Raw genomic sequence first — 24,040 nt, forward strand, 5'->3', positions numbered from 1 at the left:
GCGTGGAGTTTGCACTTTCTCCCGGTGTCTGCGTGGGTTTCCTCCAGGTGCTCCAGTTTCCTCCCACAGTCCAAAGATGTGCAGGTTAGGTGGGATGGCCATGCTAAATTGCCTCTTACTGTCCGAAGGTTAGGTGGCGTTAATGGGTTATGGGGATAAGTTGGAGGTGTGGGCTTAAGTAGGGTGCTATTTTCAGGGTCCGAGCAGACCTAATCCAAAGTGTTGTTACCTATGTCCTAGAACATAGATGGTCTGCATTGGAAATTCTATGAAGGTCGGATACCTGAAAAATTGAGAACAGAGCGCTCTCCATTTGAAACCTCATTGCAACGTTTCAAGAATGCATTTCCGCATCCATCAAGTGAATACTTGAGCAGCAAAGGGTTCGGATAACTGAAAGGAAACGAAAAATTTCGTTTTAATTCACAGCCTCAACCTCATATCGCGATGAGCTCAACAAAGAATACCTATACCCAGTACCCCAAATAAATTGAATCATATATTACTTAGTACATGTGTGAGATGAAGAGCCCAGTTCACAGTGTCTTGCATAGATCAGCATCAGTAACTCCTATAAATTAACTCAGTCCCAGCAAGCGACAAAAACAAATGACCCCCAATCACTTCAAAAAACATTTTCCTCTTCAGAGGCAGTTTTCCCTCTGAGCTGAATCTGCAGAAACAGAGCAAGTTCCGCTCCAGCGCCGCGGGACCGCGCACAGTGACCCCCCCCCCCCCCCCCGGGGGACAACCCCGTCATCCAACCAGAGCATTTGGACAGAATGGCCAATTAGGAGACTGAAAGATAAACGTTGCCCCGGGCCTGGGGGGGTTTAACTAGGCCGCAGATAAACGCTGCACTGCTTGTATTTTTCTGTGTCCTAAGCTGGTTACCAGGAAGTGACGAAGCGACGCTGGAAACTGTTACTCAGGTAACCCAACATGGCGAGAGGTGAGTGAAGGGGTGGGTTGACGGGGACGAGGGGACGGGGGGTGAGGGGACGAGGGGACGGGGGGTGAGGGGACGAGGGGACGGGGGGTGAGGGGACGAGGGGACGGGGGGTGAGGGGACGAGGGGACGGGGGGTGAGGGGACGAGGGGACGGGGGGTGAGGGGACGAGGGGACGGGGGGTGAGGGTACGAGGGGACGGGGGTGGGGGTGCGAGGTGAGGTGAGGGGCGGGTGAGGTGAGGGGCGGGGGGGGGGGTGAGGTGAGGGGCGGGGGGGGGGGTGAGGTGAGGGGCGGGGGGGGGTGAGGTGAGGGGCGGGGGGGGGGGGTGAGGTGAGGGGCGGGGGGGGGGGGGTGAGGTGAGGGGCGGGGGGGTGAGGTGAGGGGCGGGGGGGGGGGTGAGGTGAGGGGCGGGGGGGGGTGAGGTGAGGGGCGGGGGGGGGGGGTGAGGTGAGGGGCGGGGGGGGGTGAGGTGAGGGGCGGGGGGGGTGAGGTGAGGGGCGGGGGGGGGTGAGGTGAGGGGCGGGGGGGGTGAGGTGAGGGGCGGGGGGGGGTGAGGTGAGGGGCGGGGGGGGGTGAGGTGAGGGGCGGGGGGGGGTTGAGGTGAGGGGCGGGGGGGGTGAGGTGAGGGGCGGGGGGGTGAGGTGAGGGGCGGGGGGGGGGGTGAGGTGAGGGGCGGGGGGGGTGAGGTGAGGGGCGGGGGGGGGTGAGGTGAGGGGCGGGGGGGGTGAGGTGAGGGGCGGGGGGGGGTGAGGTGAGGGGGGCGGGGGGGGTGAGGTGAGGTGGCGGGGGGTGGGTGAGGTGAGGGGCGGCGGGGGGGAGGTGAGGGGCGGGGGGGGTGAGGTGAGGGGCGGGGGGGGTGAGGTGGGGGGGTGAGGTGAGGTGAGGTGTGGGGGGGTGGCGTGCGAGGTGGAGGGGTGTGCATGGGGCTGGGGGAGTGGGTGAAGTGGGGTTGTGGGGGGGGGTGCATGGGTTTGTGTGTGGGTGAGGTGGGCGTGTGTTTGTGGGTGGGTGAGGTGGGGGGCGAGGTTGGTAGATGTATTTGGGTTAAGAAATAAAAGCCAAGGAAAAACACCTAAAGATTTGGCTGCATCTGTGGAGAGGGAAACGGTTCATGTTTTGAATGCAGTGACACATTGGAACTGCAGTAAAGTAGAAATGTGATGGGTTTTATGCTGCTTTAATAGGAGGAAGGGACTGGTGGAGCAAAATAGAATGTCAGAGATGGGGGTTGGGCGGAGTGGAGTTATAATGGCAAAGATGTCATAGAATTCGGGTGAATAGAGCGGTACTAATAGTAATAATGACTCAAAGCTTGGTTAGTGTCGGTGTTAGTGGCAGAATAAAGCTGAGTGCTGTCTCAAAGCAAAATAAGAGGGTGTATTAATTGCAGAATAAAGGTTAGCACTGTCTAAAAGTAAAAGCATGAGAATGAGCATGTGTTGGGGTTATCAACCGGATGTCTGGTTGTGGGTAGGTGTGTCAGTGGATGTCCAGGGCTTCCCAAATTTTGGACTATGTGGCCTAGTCCCTCGAGCACAGTTTATGAACACAAAATTCTGCAGTCCCACAGACAATACAGAAAGGAGATTAATGAAATCCATCCACCTTATTGTAAACACATTAAATAAAATGTTTAGAAATGGACAACCTTGCAGTGTGAACCTGGTCTGACAGTATTGGCTGGCAATTTCACCACAGGAAGCATTGCTCTGCCTGTGTTCGTCCACTTGAGCATATTTCAGTGCTGAATTACAGCATCCTGCCTGACAGATTAGCTGATATCACATGGATCGAGTCTGAGTTTTCTTGGTCTGTCTCACACTGTACCAGGCCAAACAGTACATTTTCAAATTCAACTTTTCCAAGAACATACCTGCAAGTTTTCATTACTTTTTGTCTTCTTTTGTAGGAAAACCTCCACCAGTTGTATCCTTTTGTATGTTTATATTTTAAAGTTGTTGCAAAATTTACTCTTATGACTGCAAGCACAAAAAAAGAATTGTGGATTTGAATAGGGAAACAAATGAGAGAAGTGTTGCCCTTCACTCTAGTTTCAAAGTCTCCCTACTGCTGATGTGGGGGTTGTTTGAACTTGATTGATATTACGAGCACTTTGGACAAAGCAACTCTTATTTGAATTGTCAGCCTTATGAGAAATTTTATCAGTTCTAATCACTGGAAGATTAGACCAACACTGTAATTCTTGGAAAGAAAAAAAAGCTGCAGTAATAAAGATTTGTACGTATGGTGTTTCCTTAATGTTTTTCATCAGCTCTCCTTGCCTTCTTTGGAAGTTCTGCTACTCCTGAACAGCTGGTACTATGCAGCATACTTTGTAGCAGAGATCCTTCTTTTTGTGTACAAAAGTAGGTTTTGAATCCTGAGTGTATTTTAAATGCATTGTTTTTTCTTTGTTAATACCAACAGAACAATTTAGATCACATTATTTTGCAATTAGTGAAAAAGTGTTCCTATATTTTGCTCTTTGATTCTTTTTTGTAAAATATTTTTATTTTCCATTTTCACATTTTCTCCAGAATTCATACCCCACCCAGAAGCAGTAAATGGTAACAAATACAAAGTCAATGTCCTTATCAACAACAACGATCCCATCCTCCCACCACCCCAAGCAACGGCCCACCTGACATATAAGCATCAAATAGAACAAACCCTCCCACGGTGGGACAAACAAAGGTGAAATAAAAGAGAGAGGAATTAGGAATCGCCTATGGTCACCATTAACCAACAGAGTCCCTCCCCCACCCCCCAACCCCAACATTCAATGCCATCCAATCCCTGAAAGAGTACCGTAGATGACACCTATGCATTGCAAGCCCCGCCGGCTACCCCCCTCCACTTCCTCTTACAGAAATCCTCCCCCCCCCCCCCCCCCCCCCCCCCCCCCACCTCTGTTCCTCACTGCCGTTCACTGGCCGGCTTAAACCGGCCAGCGTGGATACCCCTGCCCGGGTCTCTTTCCCTCTTGCCCGACCCCAGGAAAACCAAGAAATCTCCTTTAGCACACACAAACCCCGCATACACACCCAAGCTCCAAAGAACCATCACTGCACGTGAAAGTCCCCTCTCTTCCCTTTCCAAATATATACAATGTTGGCTCATTTGTTGGGACATTGGAACTGGTTCTGGGGGCGGTGGGACCATTCCAAATCGGATGGTCTACACCTGGGCAGGACTGGAACCAATGTCCTCGGGGGTGCTTTTGCTAACACTGTTGGGGAGGTTTTAAACTAATGTGGCAGGGGGATGGGAACCAGATTAGGAAGTTGGAGGTCAGTAAAGAGGCAGCAACTAAAGCCAGTATGGTACTGGATAATAAACTCAATGTGACTAAGGGGAAGAGTAGACAGGGAAGAGATGATGATCGCAAAGGGACAGGTGGTCTGAGGTGCATTTGTTTTAATACGAGAAGTGTAGCAGGTAAGGCAGATGAATTTAGGGCTTGGATTAGTACCTGGGAATATGATGTTATTGGTATTACTGAGACTTGGTTGAGGGATGGGCAAGACTGGCAACTAAATATCCCAGGGTATAGATGCTTCAGGAGGGATAGAGAGGGAGGTAAAAGGGGTGGAGGAGTTGCATTACTGGTCAGAGATGATATCACAGCTGTGATTAAGGAGGGCACGATGGAGGATTCGAGCACTGAGGCAATATGGATAGAGCTAAGAAATAGGAAGGGTGCAGTAACATTGTTGGGACTTTTACTATAGGCCTCTCAAAAGCAAGCGTGAAGTAGAGGTACAAATATGTAGACAGATTATAGAACAATGTAGGAGCAATAGGGTGGTTGTGATGGGAGATTTTAACTTCCCCAACATTGACTGGGACTCATGTAGTGTTGGAGGCGTAGATGGAGCAGAATTTGTAAGGAGCATCCAGGAGAGTTTTTTAGGACAGTATGTAAATAGTCCAACTCGGGAAGGGGCCATACTGGACCTGGTATTGGGGAATGATCCCGGCCAGGTGGTTGACGTTTCAGTCGACGATTACTGGTAATAGCGATCACAATTCCATAAGTTTTAGAATACTCATGGACAAAGACGAGAGTGGTCCTAAAGGAAGAGTGCTAAATTGGAGAAAGGCCAACTATAACCAAATTCGGCAGGAGCTCAGGAATGTGGATTGGGAGCAGCTGTTTAAGGGTAAATCCACATTTGAAATGTGGGAGTCTTTTAAGGAAAGGTTGATTAGTGTGCAGGACAGACATGTTCCTGTGAAAATGAGAGATTGAAATGGCAAGATTAGGGAACCATGGTTGACGGGTTGAATTGTGAGACTAGCTAAGATGAAAAAGGAAGCATACGTAAGATCGAGGCGACTCAAACTGATGAAGCTTTGGAGGAATATCGGGAAAGTAGGACAAATCTCAAACGCGCAATAAAGAGGGCTAAAAGGGGTCATGAAATATCTTTGGCTAACAGGATTAAGGAAAATCCCAAAGCCTTTTATTCGCATATAAGGAGCAAGAGGGTAACTAGAGAAAGGATTGTCCCACTCAAAGACAAAAGAGGGAATTTATGTGTGGAGTCAGAGGAAATGAGTGAGCTTTTTAATGAATACTTTGCATCGGTATTCACCAAGGAGAGGAACATGATTGATGTTGAGGCTAGGGATGGATGTTTAAATACTCTAGGTCATGTCGGCATAAGGAAGGGGAGGTTTTGGGTCTTCTAAAAGCCATTAAGGTGGACAAGTCCCCAGGACCGGATGGGATCTATCCTAGGTTACTGAGGGAAGTGAGGGACGAAATAGCTGGGGCCTTAACAGATATCTTTGCAGCATCCTTGAGCACGGGTGAGGTCCCGGAGGACTGGAGAATTGCTAATGTTGTCCCTTTGTTTAAGAAGGGTAGCAGGGATAATCCAGGGAATTATAGACCTGTGAGCTTGACGTCAGTGGTAGGCAAACTGTTGGAGAAGATACTGAGGGATAGGATCTATTCACATTTGGAAGAAAATAGACTTATCAGTGATAGCCAGCATTGTTTTGTGCAGGGAAGGTCATGTTTTACAAACCTAATAGAATTCTTTGAGGGATTGACAAAGTTAATTGATGAGGGAAGGGCTGTAGATGTCATATACATGGACTTCAATAAAGCATTTGATAAAGTTTCCCATGGCAGGTTGATGGAAAAAGTGAAGTCATATGGGGTTCAAGGTGTACTAGCTAGATGGATAAAGAACTGGCTGGGCAACAGGAGAGAGAGTAGTGGTGTAAGGGAGTGTCTCAAAATGGAGAAAGGTGACTAGTGGTGTTCCACAGGGATCTGTGCTCGGACCACTGTTGTTTGTGATATACATAAATGATCTGGACCACAGTATAAGTAGTCTGATGAGCAAGTTTGCAGATGATACTAAGATTGGTGGAGTTGCAGATAGCGAGGCGCACTGTCAGAGATATACAGCAAAATATAGATAGATTGTGGAGAGTTGGGCAGAGAAATGGCAGATGGAGTTCAATCCAGGCAAATGCGAGGTTATGCATTTTGGAAGATCTAATTCAAGAGCAGACTATATGGTCAATGGAAGAGTCCTGGGGAAAATTGATGTACAGAGAGATCTGGCAGTTCAGGTCCATTGTACCCTGAAGGTGGCAACACAGGTTGATAGTGGTCAAGAAGGCATACAGCGTGCTTGCCTTCATCGGACGGGGTATTGAGTACAAGAGTCGGCAGGTCATGTTACAGTTGTACCGGACTTTGGTTAGGCCACATTTGGAATACTGCGTGCAGTTCTGGTCGCCACATTACCAGAAGGATGTGGATACTTTAGAGAGGGTGCAGAGGAGGTTCACCAGGATGTTGCCTGGTATGGAGGCTGCTATGGAGAGTGAAGAAAGGTTGAGTAGATTAGGATTGTTTTCATTGGAAAGACGGAGGTTGAGGGGAGACCTGATTGAGGTCTACAAAATTATGAGAGGTATGGACAGGGTGGATAGCAACAAGCTTTTTCCAAGAGTGGGGGTGTCAATTACAAGGGGTCACGATTTCAAGGTGAGGGGGAAAAGTTTAAGGGAGATGTGTGTGGAAAGTTTTTTAATTGGTGGGTGTCTGGAATGCTTTGCCAGCGGAGGTGGTAGAGGCGGGTACGATAGCATTTAAGATGCATCTGGACAGATATATGAACGGGTGGGGAACAGAGAGAAATAGACCTTGGAAAATAGGCAACAGGTTTAGATAAAGGATCTGGATCGGTGCAGTCTGGGAGGGCCGAAGGGCCTGTTCCTGTGCTGTAATTTTCTTTGTTCTTTGTTCATTTAGCACATACACCCGCCGCAGTGAATAAATACAGGTACATGACCACTTCTCAATTCAGCCACAGTAATTCTGCCTTCACAAACTCCTCCGCTGCTTCCGCGTCCCAAAATAAAAGTCCTTGGATTTGTAGGTCACCCTCAACTTAGCTGGGTATACTATGCCGCACTGCACCTTACTGATGTACAGTGCCTTCTTCACCCGGCTGAAGGCAGCCCGCCTCCTCGCCAGCTCCACCGTAAAGTCCTGATAAATGCGTATACCAGCTCCAGCCCACTGCACCACCTGCTTCTGCTTTGCCCAGCACAGGACCTCCTCCTTCACATCGTACCTACGAAAACAGAGTCACTACTCTTGGCGGCTCACTCTCCTTTGGCACAGGCCTCCACGACCGATGAGCCCGATCCAGCTCATATCGGGACGGATCATCACCCTCCCCCAATAGCTTTGCCAACATCGTGGCAAAATACTCAGTCGGCCTCGGGCCTTCCACTTTTTCAGGAAGACCCACAATCCTCAGATTCTGTCGCCTGAATCTGTTTTCAAAGTCGTCCATTTTGGCTCGCAGACCCTCGCTGATCTTTATCACCTTCCACATCTCCTTCCCCTTTGAGGTACGTTGATCACTGTGCTGCAACAATGCCTCTTCCACTTCCTTCAGCGCCTCGATTTGCTCCCGTACCTCTGCCACTGCGCTCAATACCGCCGCCCTCACCGGGGCAATCGCCTCCTCCACCAGCACTTTCAATACCGCCACCATCTCCTTCCTCATCGCCTCCATGTATTCTGTGAACTGCCTTTCGAGTTCCGCGGCCATCACCGTAGTCATTTCTTCAGCCGTGGGCAATGCGGCCTCCCCTGGTGCCCCAGCCTCAGTTTTGCTTGCCGTCCCTGCGGTGACCTTTCCACTCCCCGACGGGCTTTTAGCTGCTTTTTTCACGGCCGTTTTTTTACTTGTTCTTGACATCTTTCTTCACTGTGCCTTCTCCCTCCTTTTGCTGCCTCTGTTACCCTTGGGACCGGGCGTTGGGCCCCGAAAATGCTGTTCCCGAGCGGGAGCCCTCCAATGTGCGGCTGCCTCCCGCCTGCCGTCACCGGAAGTCCCTTGCTCTTTGATTTTAATGAAAACATTGTGTCTGATGTTCATATCTGTTTATAACAATTTTCAAATAGAGGAAAACACAAAGCTTACAATTTTTCTAAATTATATTCCAAGCAGAAATTTTTTTTAATTAAAATTTTTTAAAGTGTCCAATTATTTTTGTCCAATTGGGGGTAATTTAGCATAGCCAATCCGCCTACCCTGCACATCATTGGGTTATGGGGACGAAACCCATGCAGACATGGAAAGAATGTGCAAACTCGGGCAGCATGGTGGCACAGTGGGTTAGCCCTGCTGCCTCTCGGCGCCGAGGTCCCAGGTTCGATCCCAGCTCTGGGTCACAGTCCGTATGGTGTTTGCACATTCTCCCTGTGTTCGCGTGGGTTTCGGCCCCACAAAAAGATGAGCAGGCTAGGTGGATTGGCCACACTAAATTGCCCCTTAATTGGGAAAAAAAATTGAATTGGGTACTCTAAATTTTAAAAGAAAGAATGTGTAAACTGCACACAGTCAGTGAGCTGGGATCGAATCTTGGGCCTCGGTGCCATGAGGCAGCAGTGCTAACCACTGTGCCACCGCGCTGCCCAGTACGCAGTAAAATGAAAATTTCAGTGGAAAAAATAAACATTTCAATTCAGGACTGAAAACTCATTGAACTATATTCTTGTGATTTTCTGTTCTTTCAAGTGATTCTTGATTGGGTATGATTCTGCCAGTGCCTTCCATGCTTCTCTTTTTACAGGCCATTCTTTACATATTGGGATATGTTTCTATGTAAAGATGTGATATAAATGGGATTTGTTTTATAAACGAGATAGTGAATGCCTGCAGGTAATTATCAGAAGTCATCACAGTCCAGCGCAACCCTTTTCTGTTTTAATTTACATTTTCTAGCAGTATAACTATTCATTTGGAAATAGCTTTTGGTTTATATAAGGGTAAGTCTGCTGAGGGGTTGGGTACATTAACCCAATTCAGAGTGGGTGTGGATGGGGGAGGCCTCCAGGCCTTGGTGATGGTAGCACTCCCATCCCCTTCCGCAAAATACACATCAAGTGGTAACGGCTACGCTGAAAACGTGGGACCAATTAAGACAGCACTTCGGGCTGACTAGGTTGGGCCTCTCTGTGGCAACCACAGATTCCCCCCAGCCATGCTAGACACCACCTTTAAGAAATGGAGACGGGATGGGGGCATGCTGGCAGTTAGGGATTTTTACATGGGGCACAGACTGACAACACTGGAAGAACTGACGGACGACTGGGAATTGCAGACAGGATAGGGAATGATTCACCTGCAAATAAAGCACTTCCTCCGCAAAGAAACAGTAGAGTGCCCCAGATACCACACTATTATAGGACCTGATAAAAGAAGGGGGACTCTGGGGAAAATGTATGGACAACTACTGGTCAGAGCTTGAATGCCACTGGATGAGACCAGATGGAAATGGGAGGACGAACTGTGGACCGAAGTGGGGTGAAGCACTAAAAAGGGCCAACTCCACCTCTTGCGCGAAGCTCAGCCTCGTGCAGTTCAAAGTGGTGCAGTTCAAAGTGGCACATAGAGCACATCTGACCAGAACTCGAAATGAGCAGGTTCATGCCGGAGATGGAGGATAAATGTGAATGGTGCCAGAGAGGCCCGGCCAACCACACCCACATGTTCTGGGCTTGTCCCAAACTTGCTGGGGTCTGGACAATCTTCTCCAAGGGACAACCTTCTCCAGGACAACCTTCTCCGAGGCAATGTCCAAGACTGTGGGGGTGAGGGTGAAGCCAAATGTGGCAATCTTCAGGGTATCGGAGCAGCCAGAGCTACACATGGCGAAGAGGGCCGTGCCCTAGCTTTTGCTTTCACTTCCCTAATCACATGCTGAAGAGTCCTGCTCTGCTGGCAATCGGCAGCATCACCCACAGCTGCGGACTGGCTTGCTGACCTTTCAGAATTTCTCCACCTGGAGAAGATTAAATATGCTATCAGAGGAAGGCTTCCTAAATGCATGGGGGCAGTTCGCCGGCCTGATCCAGAACCTGTTTTGAGGCCAGCAACAATGGATAGGGAAACGGGAAAGTTAGAATGAAAAGAGAGAGAGGAAAGAGAAAAGAAAGACCAGGGGGAACCAAAGGAACGCACAATCTGGGGGGAGGGGAAAGAGGAGAAAGGGCTGGAGAGACATAAAAAAGACGAGGAGGGAGGGGATGCCCCCCCACCCCCAACCAACCAAAGGGGACACGAGGGGTGGGTGGGGTGGAGGGAGCAGGGAGGAGGGGGGGGGGGGGGGCAGGTGGGACCGCACGCTGAGCCAGATGACGGCAGACTAGGAAAACGCAAGGGAAGGTAAAGACTAACCTTTCTGTACGGCACAGTGAATTAACACAACCAGCACTGTACATTGTTTATAATTCTTAAAAATATCAACAAAAAGGTTTTAAAAACTTAGATCAGAATAATACATAAACTAGTTAGAACATAGTGAAAATCGTTAAATATAAAGCATATGAAAAGTATAAAGAAATTACTTTAAAACAAAGTAAATCGATAGACGGTTAAAAAATTCATGAAAGCATAAATTTGGAACTAACTCTTTACCACAATGTCTTTTTAAGGAAATCCTTATCTAGGTCTAATCTCTCATTGGTTTCTAATTCTCAGCTGAGACCTCCTGATTTGTTAAAATAGATGTCTCACTTAGAGGGTGATTTATTAATCATTAAGATTATTAATGTCCATCAAAAGTAATTCAATGTCTATGTGTGCCACCTTACGAGAATAAGATTCTCACGTCACGGCTAGCCATTAACTTTGCTGTAGCTAATTATTTGATACATTCTTATTACTAAATACGCTGGAATATAATGATCTATTCATTATATGAAACATTTTGTGAAATAATGTCTGAATTTCTGCAGACACGACACCAAAGTGCAATATTTTATTCATTATGTGAAACAGTGATTATCCTTTTGCAGTCAGGTTGTTTTGAATAATTCTGTTCTTTAGCTATGCACTCAATCAATCCTTAAAGGCATGAAATAAATCAATTACATCACATACTATCACATGGGCTACCAAATCTTAGACTTCAGGAGCTGTGCAGCTTGATACCACACCGTGGATAGCATAAACCCAAAGAACCAGGTCTTTGAAAATTTGCCCTATCTGCATAGCACCACCTAACCTGCACATCTCTGGACGGTGGGAGGAAACCCACACAGGAAGAATGTGCAAACTCTACACTGGCAGTCATCCAAGGCTGGAATTGAACCCAGGTCCCTGATGCTGGGAGGCAGCAGTGCTAACCACTGTGCCACCCCTAAGTCCTGAAAAGAAAACCAATTGAAGGAACAAACAGAAATGATTCATTTATTTCTTTAAGCCTTTAATGAACTGGTTTAAAGCTGCCTTATGTCAACTAACCTCAACTGCTTTTTTACTGGTTTACTGCTTTTTTTTTAAATAAAATTTTTATTGGAATTTTTTACAGAAAATATAAAATATAACAACAAACAATGAAATGCAAAAAAAAACCCCATAACAACTGTAACACCCCCCAGACCGTATCAACGCATGTATCACATCCCCCCCCCCCCCCCAACCCCAACAAGAGAACTTAAAAATAAATTTAAATTAAATAAACAAACATAGTCACCCCCCCCCCCCCCGGGTTGCTGCTGCTACTGTCCCAGTACCCTATCGTTGAGCCAGAAAGTCGAGGAAAGGTTGCCACCGCCTAAAGAACCCTTGTGCCGATCCTCTCAGGGTGAATTTGACCTTCTCTAGCTTAATAAAACCCGCCATGTAATTGATCCAGGTCTCCACGCTTGGGGACCTCGCATCCTTCCACTGTAGCAAGATCCTCCACCGGGCTACGAGTGAAGCAAAGGCCAGCACACCGGCCTCTTTCGCCTCCTGCACTCCCGGCTCCACGCCAACCCCAAAAATCGCGAGTCCTCATCCTGGCTTGACCCTGGATCCCACCACCCTTGACACCGTCCTCGCCACCCCCTTCCAGAACTCCTCCAGTGCCGGGCATGCCCAGAACATATGGGCATGGTTCGCTGGACTTCCCGAGCACCTGACACACCTGTCTTCACCCCCAAAGAACCTACTCATCCTCGTCCCAGTCATGTGGGCCCGGTGCAGCACCTTGAATTGGATGAGGCTAAGCTGCGCACACGAGGAGGAAGAATTAACCCTCTCCAGGGCATCAGCCCATGTCCTGTCTTCGATCTGTTCCCCCAGTTCCCCCTCCCACTTAGTTTTCAGCTCCTCTACTGACGCCTCCTCCACCTCCTGCATAACCTTGTAGGTATCAGATATCTTCCCCTCTCCGACCCAAACCCCCGAAAGCACCCTGTCACTCACCCCCCTCGCGGGAAGCGAAGGGAATCCCTCCACCTGCCGTCTAGCAAATGCCTTTACCTGCAGATACCTGAACATGTTTCCCGGGGGGAGCCCAAATTTCTCCTCCAACTCCCCCAGGCTCGCAAACCTCCCATCGATAAACAGGTCCCTCAGCTGTCTGATGCCCGCTCTGTGCCAACCCTGAAATCCCCCATCAATGTTCCCTGGGACGAACCTATGGTTTCCCCTTAACGGAGCCTCCATCGAGCCCCCCACTTCTCCCCTATGTCGCCTCCACTGCCCCCAAATCTTGAGGGTAGCCGCCACCACCGGACTCGTGGTATACCTCGTGGGAGGGAGTGGCCACGGCGCCGTTACCAGGGCCCCCAGGCTTGTATCTCCACAGGACGCCCTCTCCATCCGTTTCCATGCTGCCCCTCCCCCTCCATCACCCACTTGCGCACCATCGACACATTGGCCGCCCAGTAGTACCCCGAGAGATCGGGTAACGCCAGCCCCCCCCCCCCCCCCCCCCCCCCATCTCTACCCCGCTCCAAGAAGACCCTCTTCACCCTCGGGGTCCCATGCGCCCAAACAAAGCTCATGATGCTGCTGGTCACCCTTCTAAAAAAGGCCCGAGGGATAAAGATGGGCTAACACTGGAAGAGGAACAAGAACCTCGGGAGAACCGTCATTTTGACAGACTGCACTCTACCCGCCAACGATAGCGGCACCATGTCCCACCTTTTAAATTCCTCCTCCATCTGCTCCACCAGCCTGGTAAAATTAAGCTTATGGAGAGTCCCCCAACTCCTGGCCACCTGCACCCCCAGGTATCTGAAACTCTTCACTGCCCTCTTAAACGGGAGCCTCCCAATTCCCTCCTCCTGATCTCCCGGGTGTACTACAAATACCTCGCTCTTGCCTAAATTTAACTTATAGCCCGAGAAGCCCCCAAATTCCGAACTGGTTTACTGCTTAATCGTATGAATAACCATCTGTGAATAAATCTATTTGTTACTTTATAAAACTGTATGACAGATACTGACCACCTTTCGAGAGAACTTTTGCACTTATTAGAAATCCGAGTATAAATCCAAAGCTGATTAACTACTAGTCTATTACTTGTCCTGTCCTCGACATGTTTTCCCAGATTGCTACTTTCAAAATGTTTGTTGACATTATTTTTTTTAAATATGGAGAAACATGATTTATAATAATTACATCTCCCTTTCTCTTGGCCAATAGACTGCCTATACTGGCAACAGCTGTTGCTGGTTTGATTTCATTGTGCATCACTAATATGCTTGCATGTGGCAGGGTCTGGTCTTGTCCTATACCAAATATGTGTTTCTGTATGAGTCTGCTATAGCCCTACCTGTAATGTTTTTCTGCTATGTTGTATTGTAGGTCTGCTTTTGCCATATACCCCTGCAAATCTGACTTTGGATCTCGTGATGCTCTTCCTGTATCTTGGAGTTGAAGTAATCAGAATATTTTTTGGTAAGTGACTGTCACAATAGGCAGTGTGGTTATTCTTGCCATCTTACTCTTTAATTTGTTTCTCTAATCTTCTGGCACTTCCTCCTTGAAACCATCTGACTTACACCCTCCACCCCATCTCTCACTCAAGATACTCCTTTTCCACTGCTCACCCAAGTACCAACCAGATTCCTTCATTCCTGTCCTCTTCCACCTCTGAACAACCTCTTTTGTGAGTTCATCATGTTATCTCTTGAGTTAATTACCCTTCTTCCTCAGTCTCTCCCTCCAGTGTATTTGTGGCAACCCCCTTGACCTTGCCATGACATGTGGCTTTGCTACTCTTGTGCCGATCAAAGCTAAGGTCATCTCTGATCACTTTTGTTTAATATATCTCGTTCTGCACCCTTCCCCCTTCTATGTCTGCTCCTGGAAAAATAAACTTTCCAATTCACTTACAACTGCAGTTTCTAAATGTCACTGTCTAGCTCTGTTCAATGTAACATTTCTGCAGCTACCAATCTGCTCAACTACACCTTGGCCCCCATGTTGGCTGATATTGTTAACAGTTCTCTCTTCTCAGGTTCTGATTTTCTCTCCCCCCCCCCCCCCCCCCCCCCTTCAAATCATCTGTTGCCATCATCCCTCTCCTCAAAAACAAAAAGCACACTTGATTCCTCTGCACCATCTCCAACCCTCCTTCCCTCTCCAAAGTGCTTGGGCACGTTGCCTCCTAAATGCTTGCCTAGGGCTCCATGTTTGAAACCTTCCAATTATGATAGATTTCCACATGGAACTAAATTACAAATAACATCCTATGTATTGTGACAAAGGTAAAAACCACTTCTCATTCATTTTGACATGGATCTTTGTCAAAGATAATCTCTTCCAATTGCGTGGGACTGTATTCACCTGGTCCCTTTCTTTTCTATCCAACTGTTGTCCAAATATTGCTTGCAATGGCTTCTCTTCTTGATAATGATATAATTTTTCATCAAGATGGAGAGTGACGTCATTGATTCTGAGAAGAGGGTCTTGAATCTAAATAAAGGAAATTAGTCAGCTAAATGCGCTCTTCATTTCCGTTAAATCCCACCCAATATTTGCTGTTACGGCCCTGGAAGATTTCTGGATTAGTATTGGTAAGAATATGTCGAGAAACATCAAGAAATCCGTTGACAAAAGGGGACATCCAGATTCCGTGGGGTAGGTGCCACCCTTTCAGTATAGGAGGTGTCTTGACCCTGTGCTCTCCAGGTTTCTCTTGGAAGTGGTGAAAACGAAGATAACAACATTATTCGAGTGATTGACCGTGTTGACCCAAAATTTGTGTGCTTATGAGGCTTCTCTTCTTGATAATGATATAATTTTTCATCAAATGGAGAGTGACGTTGTTGATTCTGAGAAGAGGGTCTTGAATCTAAATAAAGGAAATTAGTCAGCTAAATGCGCTCTTCATTTCCGTTAAATCCCACCCAATATTTGCTGTTACGTCCCTGGAAGATTTCTGGATTAGTATTGGTAAGAATATGTCGAGAAACATCAAGAAATCCGTTGACAAAAGGGGACATCCAGATTCCGTGGGGTAGGTGCCACCCTTTCAGTACGGGAGGTGTCTTGACCCTATGCTCTCCAGGTTTCTCTTGGAAACGAAGATAACAACATGATTCGAGTGATTGACCGTGTTGACCCAAAATTTGTGTGCTTATGAGGCTGAGTTGCAAAGCACCATTCAGTGGCTTGATAAGGAGGAGAGAATCCTGCATGTGGAACAAGATGCTTCCTCTGAGGAGGCAACAATTCAGTCCTTGGAAAACTGGCTGAGTGGCATGAGGAGGTCCTGGAGGACTTGGAGAAAGAATATCCGAATCATTGGTCTGCTGGAAGCTGTGGAGGGTAAGACTCCTGTTAAGTTCTTCAAGGACTAACTACCATATTTTCTCAAGCTGGATGTGAAGGCTGGGCATTTAAAATTCCGCACATCATGAGGCCAAGCGATGGTTTTCATCTTGGGGCCCTGAAATGTTTGCTTTCACAACCTTAAAGATCACCAGAAAAACCTGGAGAAGGATTGGTGACTGACTCCACAAAGAAGCAAGGATTTTTTCCAGGATTTCTCGGTGGTGACACAGGCCAAACATCAGAGCTTCAATAAAGTTCAGAGACAACTCAATCCTGTTGAAGTGAATTATGCTATGCTTTATCGTGCTACCCGGTTCTATCCCACCAGTCCTATCCCACCAGTCCTGTTAGAATTTCATAGATTTCTATGAGAACCCCTCTTATTCTTCTGAACGCCAGCATATAGAATCCTAACCGACTTAAAATTGTATCCGACAACTCCAAGTTGTTAATCCAACTACTGCTCTGGCCTTCGTTCAATCCATGAGGGGCAAGGAAATGGGTTGATTTGCTGCTTGGACTAACTTTAGATCTACTCTGGACTTTTGGTGCTGTTGTCTGATTTTATTATCTTGTATCCTGTTAAAGGCAGTTGCTATTATATGTGCACTGATCATTTGTTTGTCTTTTTATCCTGGAATGTTTCAGGGACTGTATTATTATTATTAATAACGAATTATCATATTATCTCATCTTAGTCATGGTAGATATGGTGTGTGCTTATTATCCATCGTTTTCTTCTATTCGAGTGTTAATTACGGCAGAACCAATTGGTGCCATTGCCAAACGGTGGGTGCTGGTAGATGCAGGTCTCCATGAGTGGGTCTGAAATGTGGAACGTGCATCTGATTCCCATTCCCTTGTTGGTCTTGGAAGGCCCTTGTTGGTCTTGGAAGGTATCAGATGGTAATGATAGTATGGCCATGGGGTTAATCCTATGGGTCCTTGTATGGGGTGACGGTAGCACAGTGGTTAGAACTTCTGCCTCAACAGTGCCAGGAAGCCAGGATCAATTGCAACCTTCGGTGAATGTGTGGAGTTTGCATATTCTCCATGTGTTTGCGGGTTTTCCTCCGGGTACTTTAGTGTGCTCTGGTTTCCTCCCGCAGTCCAAAGATGTGCAATTTGGATGAATTGGCTATGCTAAATTGCCCCTTGGTATCCAGTTAGGTGGAGTTATGAGAATAGGGCGAGGGTGTCAGCCTAGGTAGGGTGCTCTTTCGGAAGATGCAGATTTGTTAGGCCGAATGGGGATTCTGCGATTAATGAGGAATGTTCCCTTCGATCTCTCGTGGACGTGATTTTTTTTGTTTTTTTTTTTGTTTTTGGTTCTTATGGGAGGGTTTCTATGTCTTCAACTCTATCCTACTTTGGTACAGACGGGTCTCCTATCCATGAAAGGAATGGTTTGGAGTCACTTTGTTGCCTCGTTTAAAGTGAGTTGGAGGAGTGGAGTAATGTTGCATGTCCAATTGTGGTGCAAAAACCTGGATTTAGTTTCACGTTGTTAGCCTGAATTGCGATACTTAATAATAATCGCTTATTGTCACAAGTAGGCTTCAATTAAGTTACTGTGAAAAGCCCCTAGTCGCCACATTCCAGTGCCTGTTCGGGGAGGCCGGTATGGGAATTGAACCTGTGCTGTTGGCGTTGTTCTGCATTGCAAGTCAGCTATTTAGCCCACTGTGCTAAGTGCGACCTGTATTATTATGATCCTGTCCTCTTTCCTCCGCTCTCTGGTACCTTGTTGGATGGATCTGGCATTTAAGCCAGGGGCTCTGGTTCCTCAACTGACGCTGTTCCAAATCTGCTCTGTACTGTTTTGCTTGTATTTGCTTTGCTGGCAATATCTCTTGGTTCGTCTGTACCTATTATTTTCCATCAATTCTTCTGTTGTTTGTTGCATATATAATGTTGTTATAAAATAAATGGGCAGCACAGTGATTAGCTCTGTTGCTTCACAGTCCGGGTCCCAGGTTCGCTTGGGTCACTGTCTCTGTGGAGTCTGCACGTTCTCCCCGTGTCTGCGCGTGTTTCCTCCTGGTGCTCCGGTTTCCTCCCACATGTTCCGAAAGACGTGCTTGTTGGGTGAATTGGACATTCTGAATTCTCCCTTGGTGTCGCCGAACAGGTGCCGGAGTGTGGCGATGAGGGGATTTTCACAGTAACATCATTGCAATGTTAATGTAAGCCTACTTGTGACAATAAAATGGGAACCAGGTGAGGTTTTACAAAAATTGACAATGGTTTCATGGCCACCGTTACTAAGACTTGAGCCACGTAGTCCAGTTTGACACTGATAGAGTGCTGTGCTGTCAGAGAAATCACCTTTTGGGTGAGATGTTAAGATGTTTAATCGAGGCTCTGCCTGTTCCGTTATTTGGATGTTAAAGGTGCTGCAGTATTATTCCAAAGAGAAGCAAATCAGTTCTTCCCTTCTCTACGAAGATTACTAAAAATGATTTGGCTGTTAGCACATTGCTGTTTGTAGATTCTTGCTTTGAGCAAATTATTTGCAGTGTTTCCTTCATTATAACAATGACTACACAACTAGAGTAAATACCTTTTACATATACTGAAATTGTGGAAGACACTCGTGAAATGCAAACTTTTGTTTTTACTTCCCATAACCAAGCTAAGATCTTAGTTACCCCTCATGGCATCCCATGGGCAGCACGGTAGCAGAGTGGTTAGCACAGTTGCTTTGCAGCTCCAGGGTCCCAGGTTCGATTCCTGGCTTGGGTCACTGTGCGGAGTCTGTACGGCCTCCTCGTGTCTGTGGGGTTTCCTCCGGGTGCTCCAGTTTCCTCCCACAATGCTAAATTGCCCTTAATTGTCCAAAAAGATTGGGTGGGTTACGGGGATAGGGTGGAGGTGTGGGGTTCTCTTTTCAAGGGCTAGTGCAGACTCTGGGCCAAATGGCCTTCTTCTGCACTGTAAATTCTATTAATGCAGTCACATGCTTCAGACAATATAAGTTACTTTGGGCCATTTTGTGATCTTTCATATCATACTGGTTGAGATGTTTTAATTCATTTGAGAGTCAATAACAGTGGTTACCAGGATAATCTGGTTAATTCCCTATCATGGATCAGAACGAACAAAATCGAGAGAAAAGTTCATGTTGTGGTCTGTTGGGTCTAATAAAGGTTGTGACAAAGCAAAGGCAGAAATTAAAATATTGCACAAAAATGCTGGAAATACAAAGCAGGCCAGGCAGTATCTGTGGAGAGAGAAAAACAAGTAACAATTCAGGCTGTTGGCTTTTTATCAGAACTGATCACTTTTACGAAGTATTTGACACTACTGAACCCGAGATGATCTCGAAAGACCCTAAACATATAGAAATTCTGTTGGCTGAAAACTTTCAGTAGAATTGTCTTGTAGATACAGAGGCCAAGGAAAAATGCAATAGAATCTAACACTTTTGTTAATTCCTTCTCAGGATCCAAGGGGAATCTGTCTCAGCGTAAGGTGCCTTTGACTATTAGCCTGATGCTGCTTGGACCATCTACAATAATGGCTATTTATTATATGCTGCTCCAGACCTACGTTCTGAGGCTGGAAGTGACTATCAATGCAATACTATTAGTGTTTTACGTCTTTGAGCTGCTTCTGTACAGTGTGGGATTGATAAGCTTCTCAAGGTGAGGAGAACAATATGTCCTTGTCAATTTCTGGATGTTGGTCAATTCTTAAATGGTTGTGCATTGCCTGCATTTGATTGTTTAAATCTTATTAGTATAAATTTTGTTACAGGCTTGAAAGTAACATTGAAATTTTGAAGTATTTCTTGCCAATGTGAGCCCAATCTAATCCTTTTTGTAAAAGTGTTGATTCTTGCCAGGTTACATAGCTTTGGGCAGTGTAATGCCTTACACAACTTGGTCAGTGACCAATCTCTTATGAGAGACTGATCAGTTGGTGTCAGTAGGCTATTTTTCTTGGACAGCATTGAAACTGAGTCTATTTCTGTCTTAGTACAATATTCCAATATTCATTAGGGAATAGGGACTATCAAATAGTTATCAGGAGTGAGAAGCTTGGCTAATTATTTTTCCTCTTCTAGACAAGAGGCCCACCTACTTCCCTAGTTGTGATAAACTAAATAGACACTGGGGAAGAGTGAATTTAGGCCCTTCTACTGTGTCTCAATCCATAATCATATTGTGCATAGAGTCATCCTGAAAATAACCTTTGGGGGGCAGCACGATGGCACAGTGGTTAGCATTGCTGCCTCACGGAGCCGAGGATCCAGGTTCGATCCCGGCCCTGGGTCACTGTCCGTGTGGAATTTGTACATTCTCCCAATGTCTGCGTGGGTCTCACCCCCACAACACTAAGATGTGCAGGGTAGATGGATTGGCCACGCTAAATTGTCCCTTAATTAGAAAAAAATAATTGGGTACTCAATTTATTTTCTGCAATTATGGAAAAAACCTATGTAAAGGGCTGCAGGTCACCATTCTGCATACTGGAGTAATGCAAGAAAGAGGAATAACAAGAAGATTTTTTTTAAAACTTTGAATTAGACTAGCCTGAATTAAATGAAAAGGAAACTTGCGCAGAACCACTCCATCGGGTCAGGTAAATGTAGAGTAAAATTCATTATACTGTACAAAAGTAAGAAAAGAACAAGATAATCAGACCTATTTAAACTTGTTCCATCTAGTAGATAGTCTAACCTTGCACACTGGACATTATGCTCAAGTACTGTCATCTCCAGGAAAAAGCTAAAGAAAATAAACCCTATGGCCAATTCCCATTAAACTGGAGATTTTTGAACTACATTCTTAAATGATTGTGCATTGTTTGCATGTGACAATGTAAATCTCACTAATATAAATTTTGATATCGGCAGGAAATACTTCTAAATTTCAATGTGAACCCCATCCACACTTTTTCTTCTTGTAAAAGTATTGCATTTAAGGGGTGGCACACGGCACAATAGTTATGATTGTTGCCTATGGCGCTGAGTTTGCACATTCTCTCCCTGTCTGCGTGGGTTTCACCCCCACAACCCAAAGATTGCAGGTAGGTGGATTGGCCAGGCTAAATTGACCCTTAATTGGGGAAAAAAAATAATTGGGTACTCTAAATTTATCAAGAAAAGTATTGCATTATTTGCTAATATAGTCAACAAGTTCTGAGTTACGCCTTATGATTCACAATTTAAATTAACTAAACATTTACTCCTTCCAACTGGAAATGCCTACTTTTCTTGGGTACATATTAAGTGTCCTTTAAAAGAACTCTTAATGATCCCACTTAAAATCTCTCTATTTAAAATATTAAAGTGATTTCAATGAGTCAGTATCTATGGTAGTTGAAAGACGGTTCTAATTTAAAATTTTATTTTGTTTTTTTTTTAAGAGCCATAATCACTGACTGAGAATCCGAAGAGATGGAATGTGGCCCATAATTGATGAACTGTTTCTCTCACCTTGCTTAAAATAATTGTTATACATTTTATGCTATTTTTGTAAGTGGCCATCTTGAGGATAACGTTTCCAAAATTTTATACAGTTATATCTTCTTTGTTTTTTTAAATTCAAAATTTATTTTGTATGTTTTGTATTCCCTTTTCTCTTGTCCCTAACATCAGCTGTGGTAAGATGTTTTAGATGTTAAATCCACTCTTGAGTCAACCCTATTTGGGTGTATGAGGGCAGCCTGGAGCCATCCTTCTCTCTGATTTGTTTCTATCCTTGTACAGTAATGTAATATTTACTGAAATGACTCTGCACTCACCTTCATTTTCTCCCATTCTCTCATGCCTTCTGAAGGCATTTACTCATGCTGGGCTTATGGCCAAATATCATTTGGGAACCTAGACGGTGAGTGTCAGCTGTGGAAGGTGTCGACGCCAAGTCTGATTTGATCCACCGGGAAATCCATGCGCATGCATACTTGAGTGTCAAATGATGGTAATCACAAATAACCAGCTTGATTCCTCCTCACTATTCTCAGGACATTGACTTCAACTGAAATATATAAAGGCCTTACCAAATATCGTTGATCAAGTAAAATCGAGACATTTAGACAATAGATTGAGTATGAACACGAAAAAGACAAAACAAATAGTAGTTTTAGGATATTGGAAGAAACCAGATTGAAATGGATGTTGCCACACTGGAAAAAGTAGATGGATTTGTCTATTTAGGACAATTTATAGTAGATGTAATATCAAAATTAGAAGGCTAGAAGATGAAGAATGTGAAGATGAAGTATGTATTAACAAGAAGAAAATTCAAGTTTGTAACAAGGAAACAAACTCATAAGATGCTACATTCTATCCACTTGTCTGTATGCTTTGGAAACTTGGACAATAAGTAAACACCCGTGAAAGAAAATAGAGGCTTTTGAGATGTGGATGCCAGGACCTGTGCTAAATATTCCACATAACAGACCATAAGATCAATGGAGGTATTTAAACTAACAACAAGAACAAAGAGAACTTAAAAGTGACATCCAGAAAATAAAATTTCAGTTTTTGGCTATTTGATTAGACCTGAAACTGCAGAGATTTCTCCTAGAGGGAAAAATGGAGGGCAGCAAAAAGGGTTGACCGAGGTGTAGTTGGATGACGGATGTCAGAGTGGTTGCGGAAATGTTAGTGGATGAAGGTGAAAAGTTACAGACAGATGAGCATGACATACTATGACAGCAGATATCTGTCCGGAGTATCTGCAAGCAGCAGCATAAGAATATACATACAGATGCTGCTGGGATGAGTTAACTCCGAATAGACCAGAGAACAGATCTTCCTGAGTTCAATGGCTTGGTCTTGTATTCTACAATGTATTTTCCCACTGAACAATGAGGGATTTCATCCAGTACATTTCATTTAATACACTTGTGGATCTTTCTTACTATTGCTCGTGGTAAATCTGAGTATATAACATTAATAGTATTATATCAGGGAATACACAATGTAATATTCCACTACAGGGAAACATGTATAATGTGGTCTTGTCCTTGAGGCTGTATTAAGCAACCAATTACCAAGTGACTTTCTATCCCTCTTTGTGCCTCTGCTTTTTGAATTAATTCAACATGTGTGTGTTCTAGACCTAGTCAAGTTGGTGAAGTCTGCTGTCCTTGTACAATGCTGCTCTCATTCACTGGAATAGCTGTGCTGATCTCACACTGGTTTAACTCTGTTTTCCAGTTCCACTTTGAACACTAGTAACTGCACAGGTTAACAATCTTTTAATATTTAAATGTTTTTTTAAATTTAGAGTACCCAGTTGATTTTTACCAATTGAGGGTCAATTTAGCGTGGCCAATCCATCTCTCCTGCACAGGTTGTGGGGGCGAAACCCATGCCGTTACTGGGAGAATGTGCAAACTCCACACGGATAGTGACCCAGAACCGGGATCGAACCTGGGACCTCTGCACCAGTGCTAGCTACTGTCACCGTGCTGCCAAATTTTATCCCACTTTAATTATCTTTATTATTGTCAGAAATAGGCTTACGTTAACACTGCAGTGAAATTGTGAAAATTACTCCATTATTTAACTTGTGTTCACAGCAAGTATAATAAAAACAAATGTACCATTTATCAAGTCAGCATCTTTATAGCAGAGTCAGTCAGTCAAGAAGAATTACTGTTCTAATTGGAATATCAGCTAAAATGCAGTAAATACTACAGAAGCAGATTTGTCCTTTTTTATGTATATTAACAATTTAATACAGAAATTCTTGTCACAGGCACATTGTGTGGATACATAGAAAATCACTTGGGTATGTTCTGAGATCATTAAAGGATTTTTGTGTGGCTGGGAAATTTTTTTGAAACCAGGAAATTACTTTTTTATACCTAAAGCATTTGATAGAAACCTGTATGTTTGACTAGAAACCTCTTTGTATGACTAGAAACATGTTTGTATAGTTTACTTGTGTGTATAAACATACCTTTCTAACTGTGCTAATTTGCTTAATTACAGAAGCATCCTCATTGTATTTTTAGAAAGGGATGT

General features: G+C 45.3%; 1 protein-coding gene across 2 annotated transcripts; it reads left to right on the forward strand.

The window, feature by feature from the left end:
- The first annotated feature begins 776 nt into the window (after positions 1-776).
- On the forward strand, positions 777-22,126 carry LOC119971699 (transmembrane protein 216-like). Of its 2 annotated transcripts, XM_038807605.1 has the most exons (6): positions 777-952; positions 2,862-2,878; positions 3,225-3,318; positions 14,083-14,175; positions 19,502-19,703; positions 21,430-22,126. In XM_038807605.1, the coding sequence occupies exons 1-6, from the start codon at positions 943-945 to the stop codon at positions 21,446-21,448; spliced, it is 435 nt and encodes a 144-aa protein (XP_038663533.1). In that variant the 5' UTR covers positions 777-942; the 3' UTR covers positions 21,449-22,126. The 2 variants fall into 2 exon arrangements, with proteins under 2 accessions (XP_038663533.1, XP_038663535.1); XM_038807607.1 differs by lacking the exons at positions 2,862-2,878; positions 3,225-3,318 and having other exon boundaries at positions 781-952.
- The last annotated feature ends 1,914 nt before the right edge of the window (positions 22,127-24,040 follow it).

This window comes from Scyliorhinus canicula, chromosome 9 (genome assembly GCF_902713615.1).
Source record: "Scyliorhinus canicula chromosome 9, sScyCan1.1, whole genome shotgun sequence".
NCBI classification, from domain to species: domain Eukaryota; kingdom Metazoa; phylum Chordata; class Chondrichthyes; order Carcharhiniformes; family Scyliorhinidae; genus Scyliorhinus; species Scyliorhinus canicula.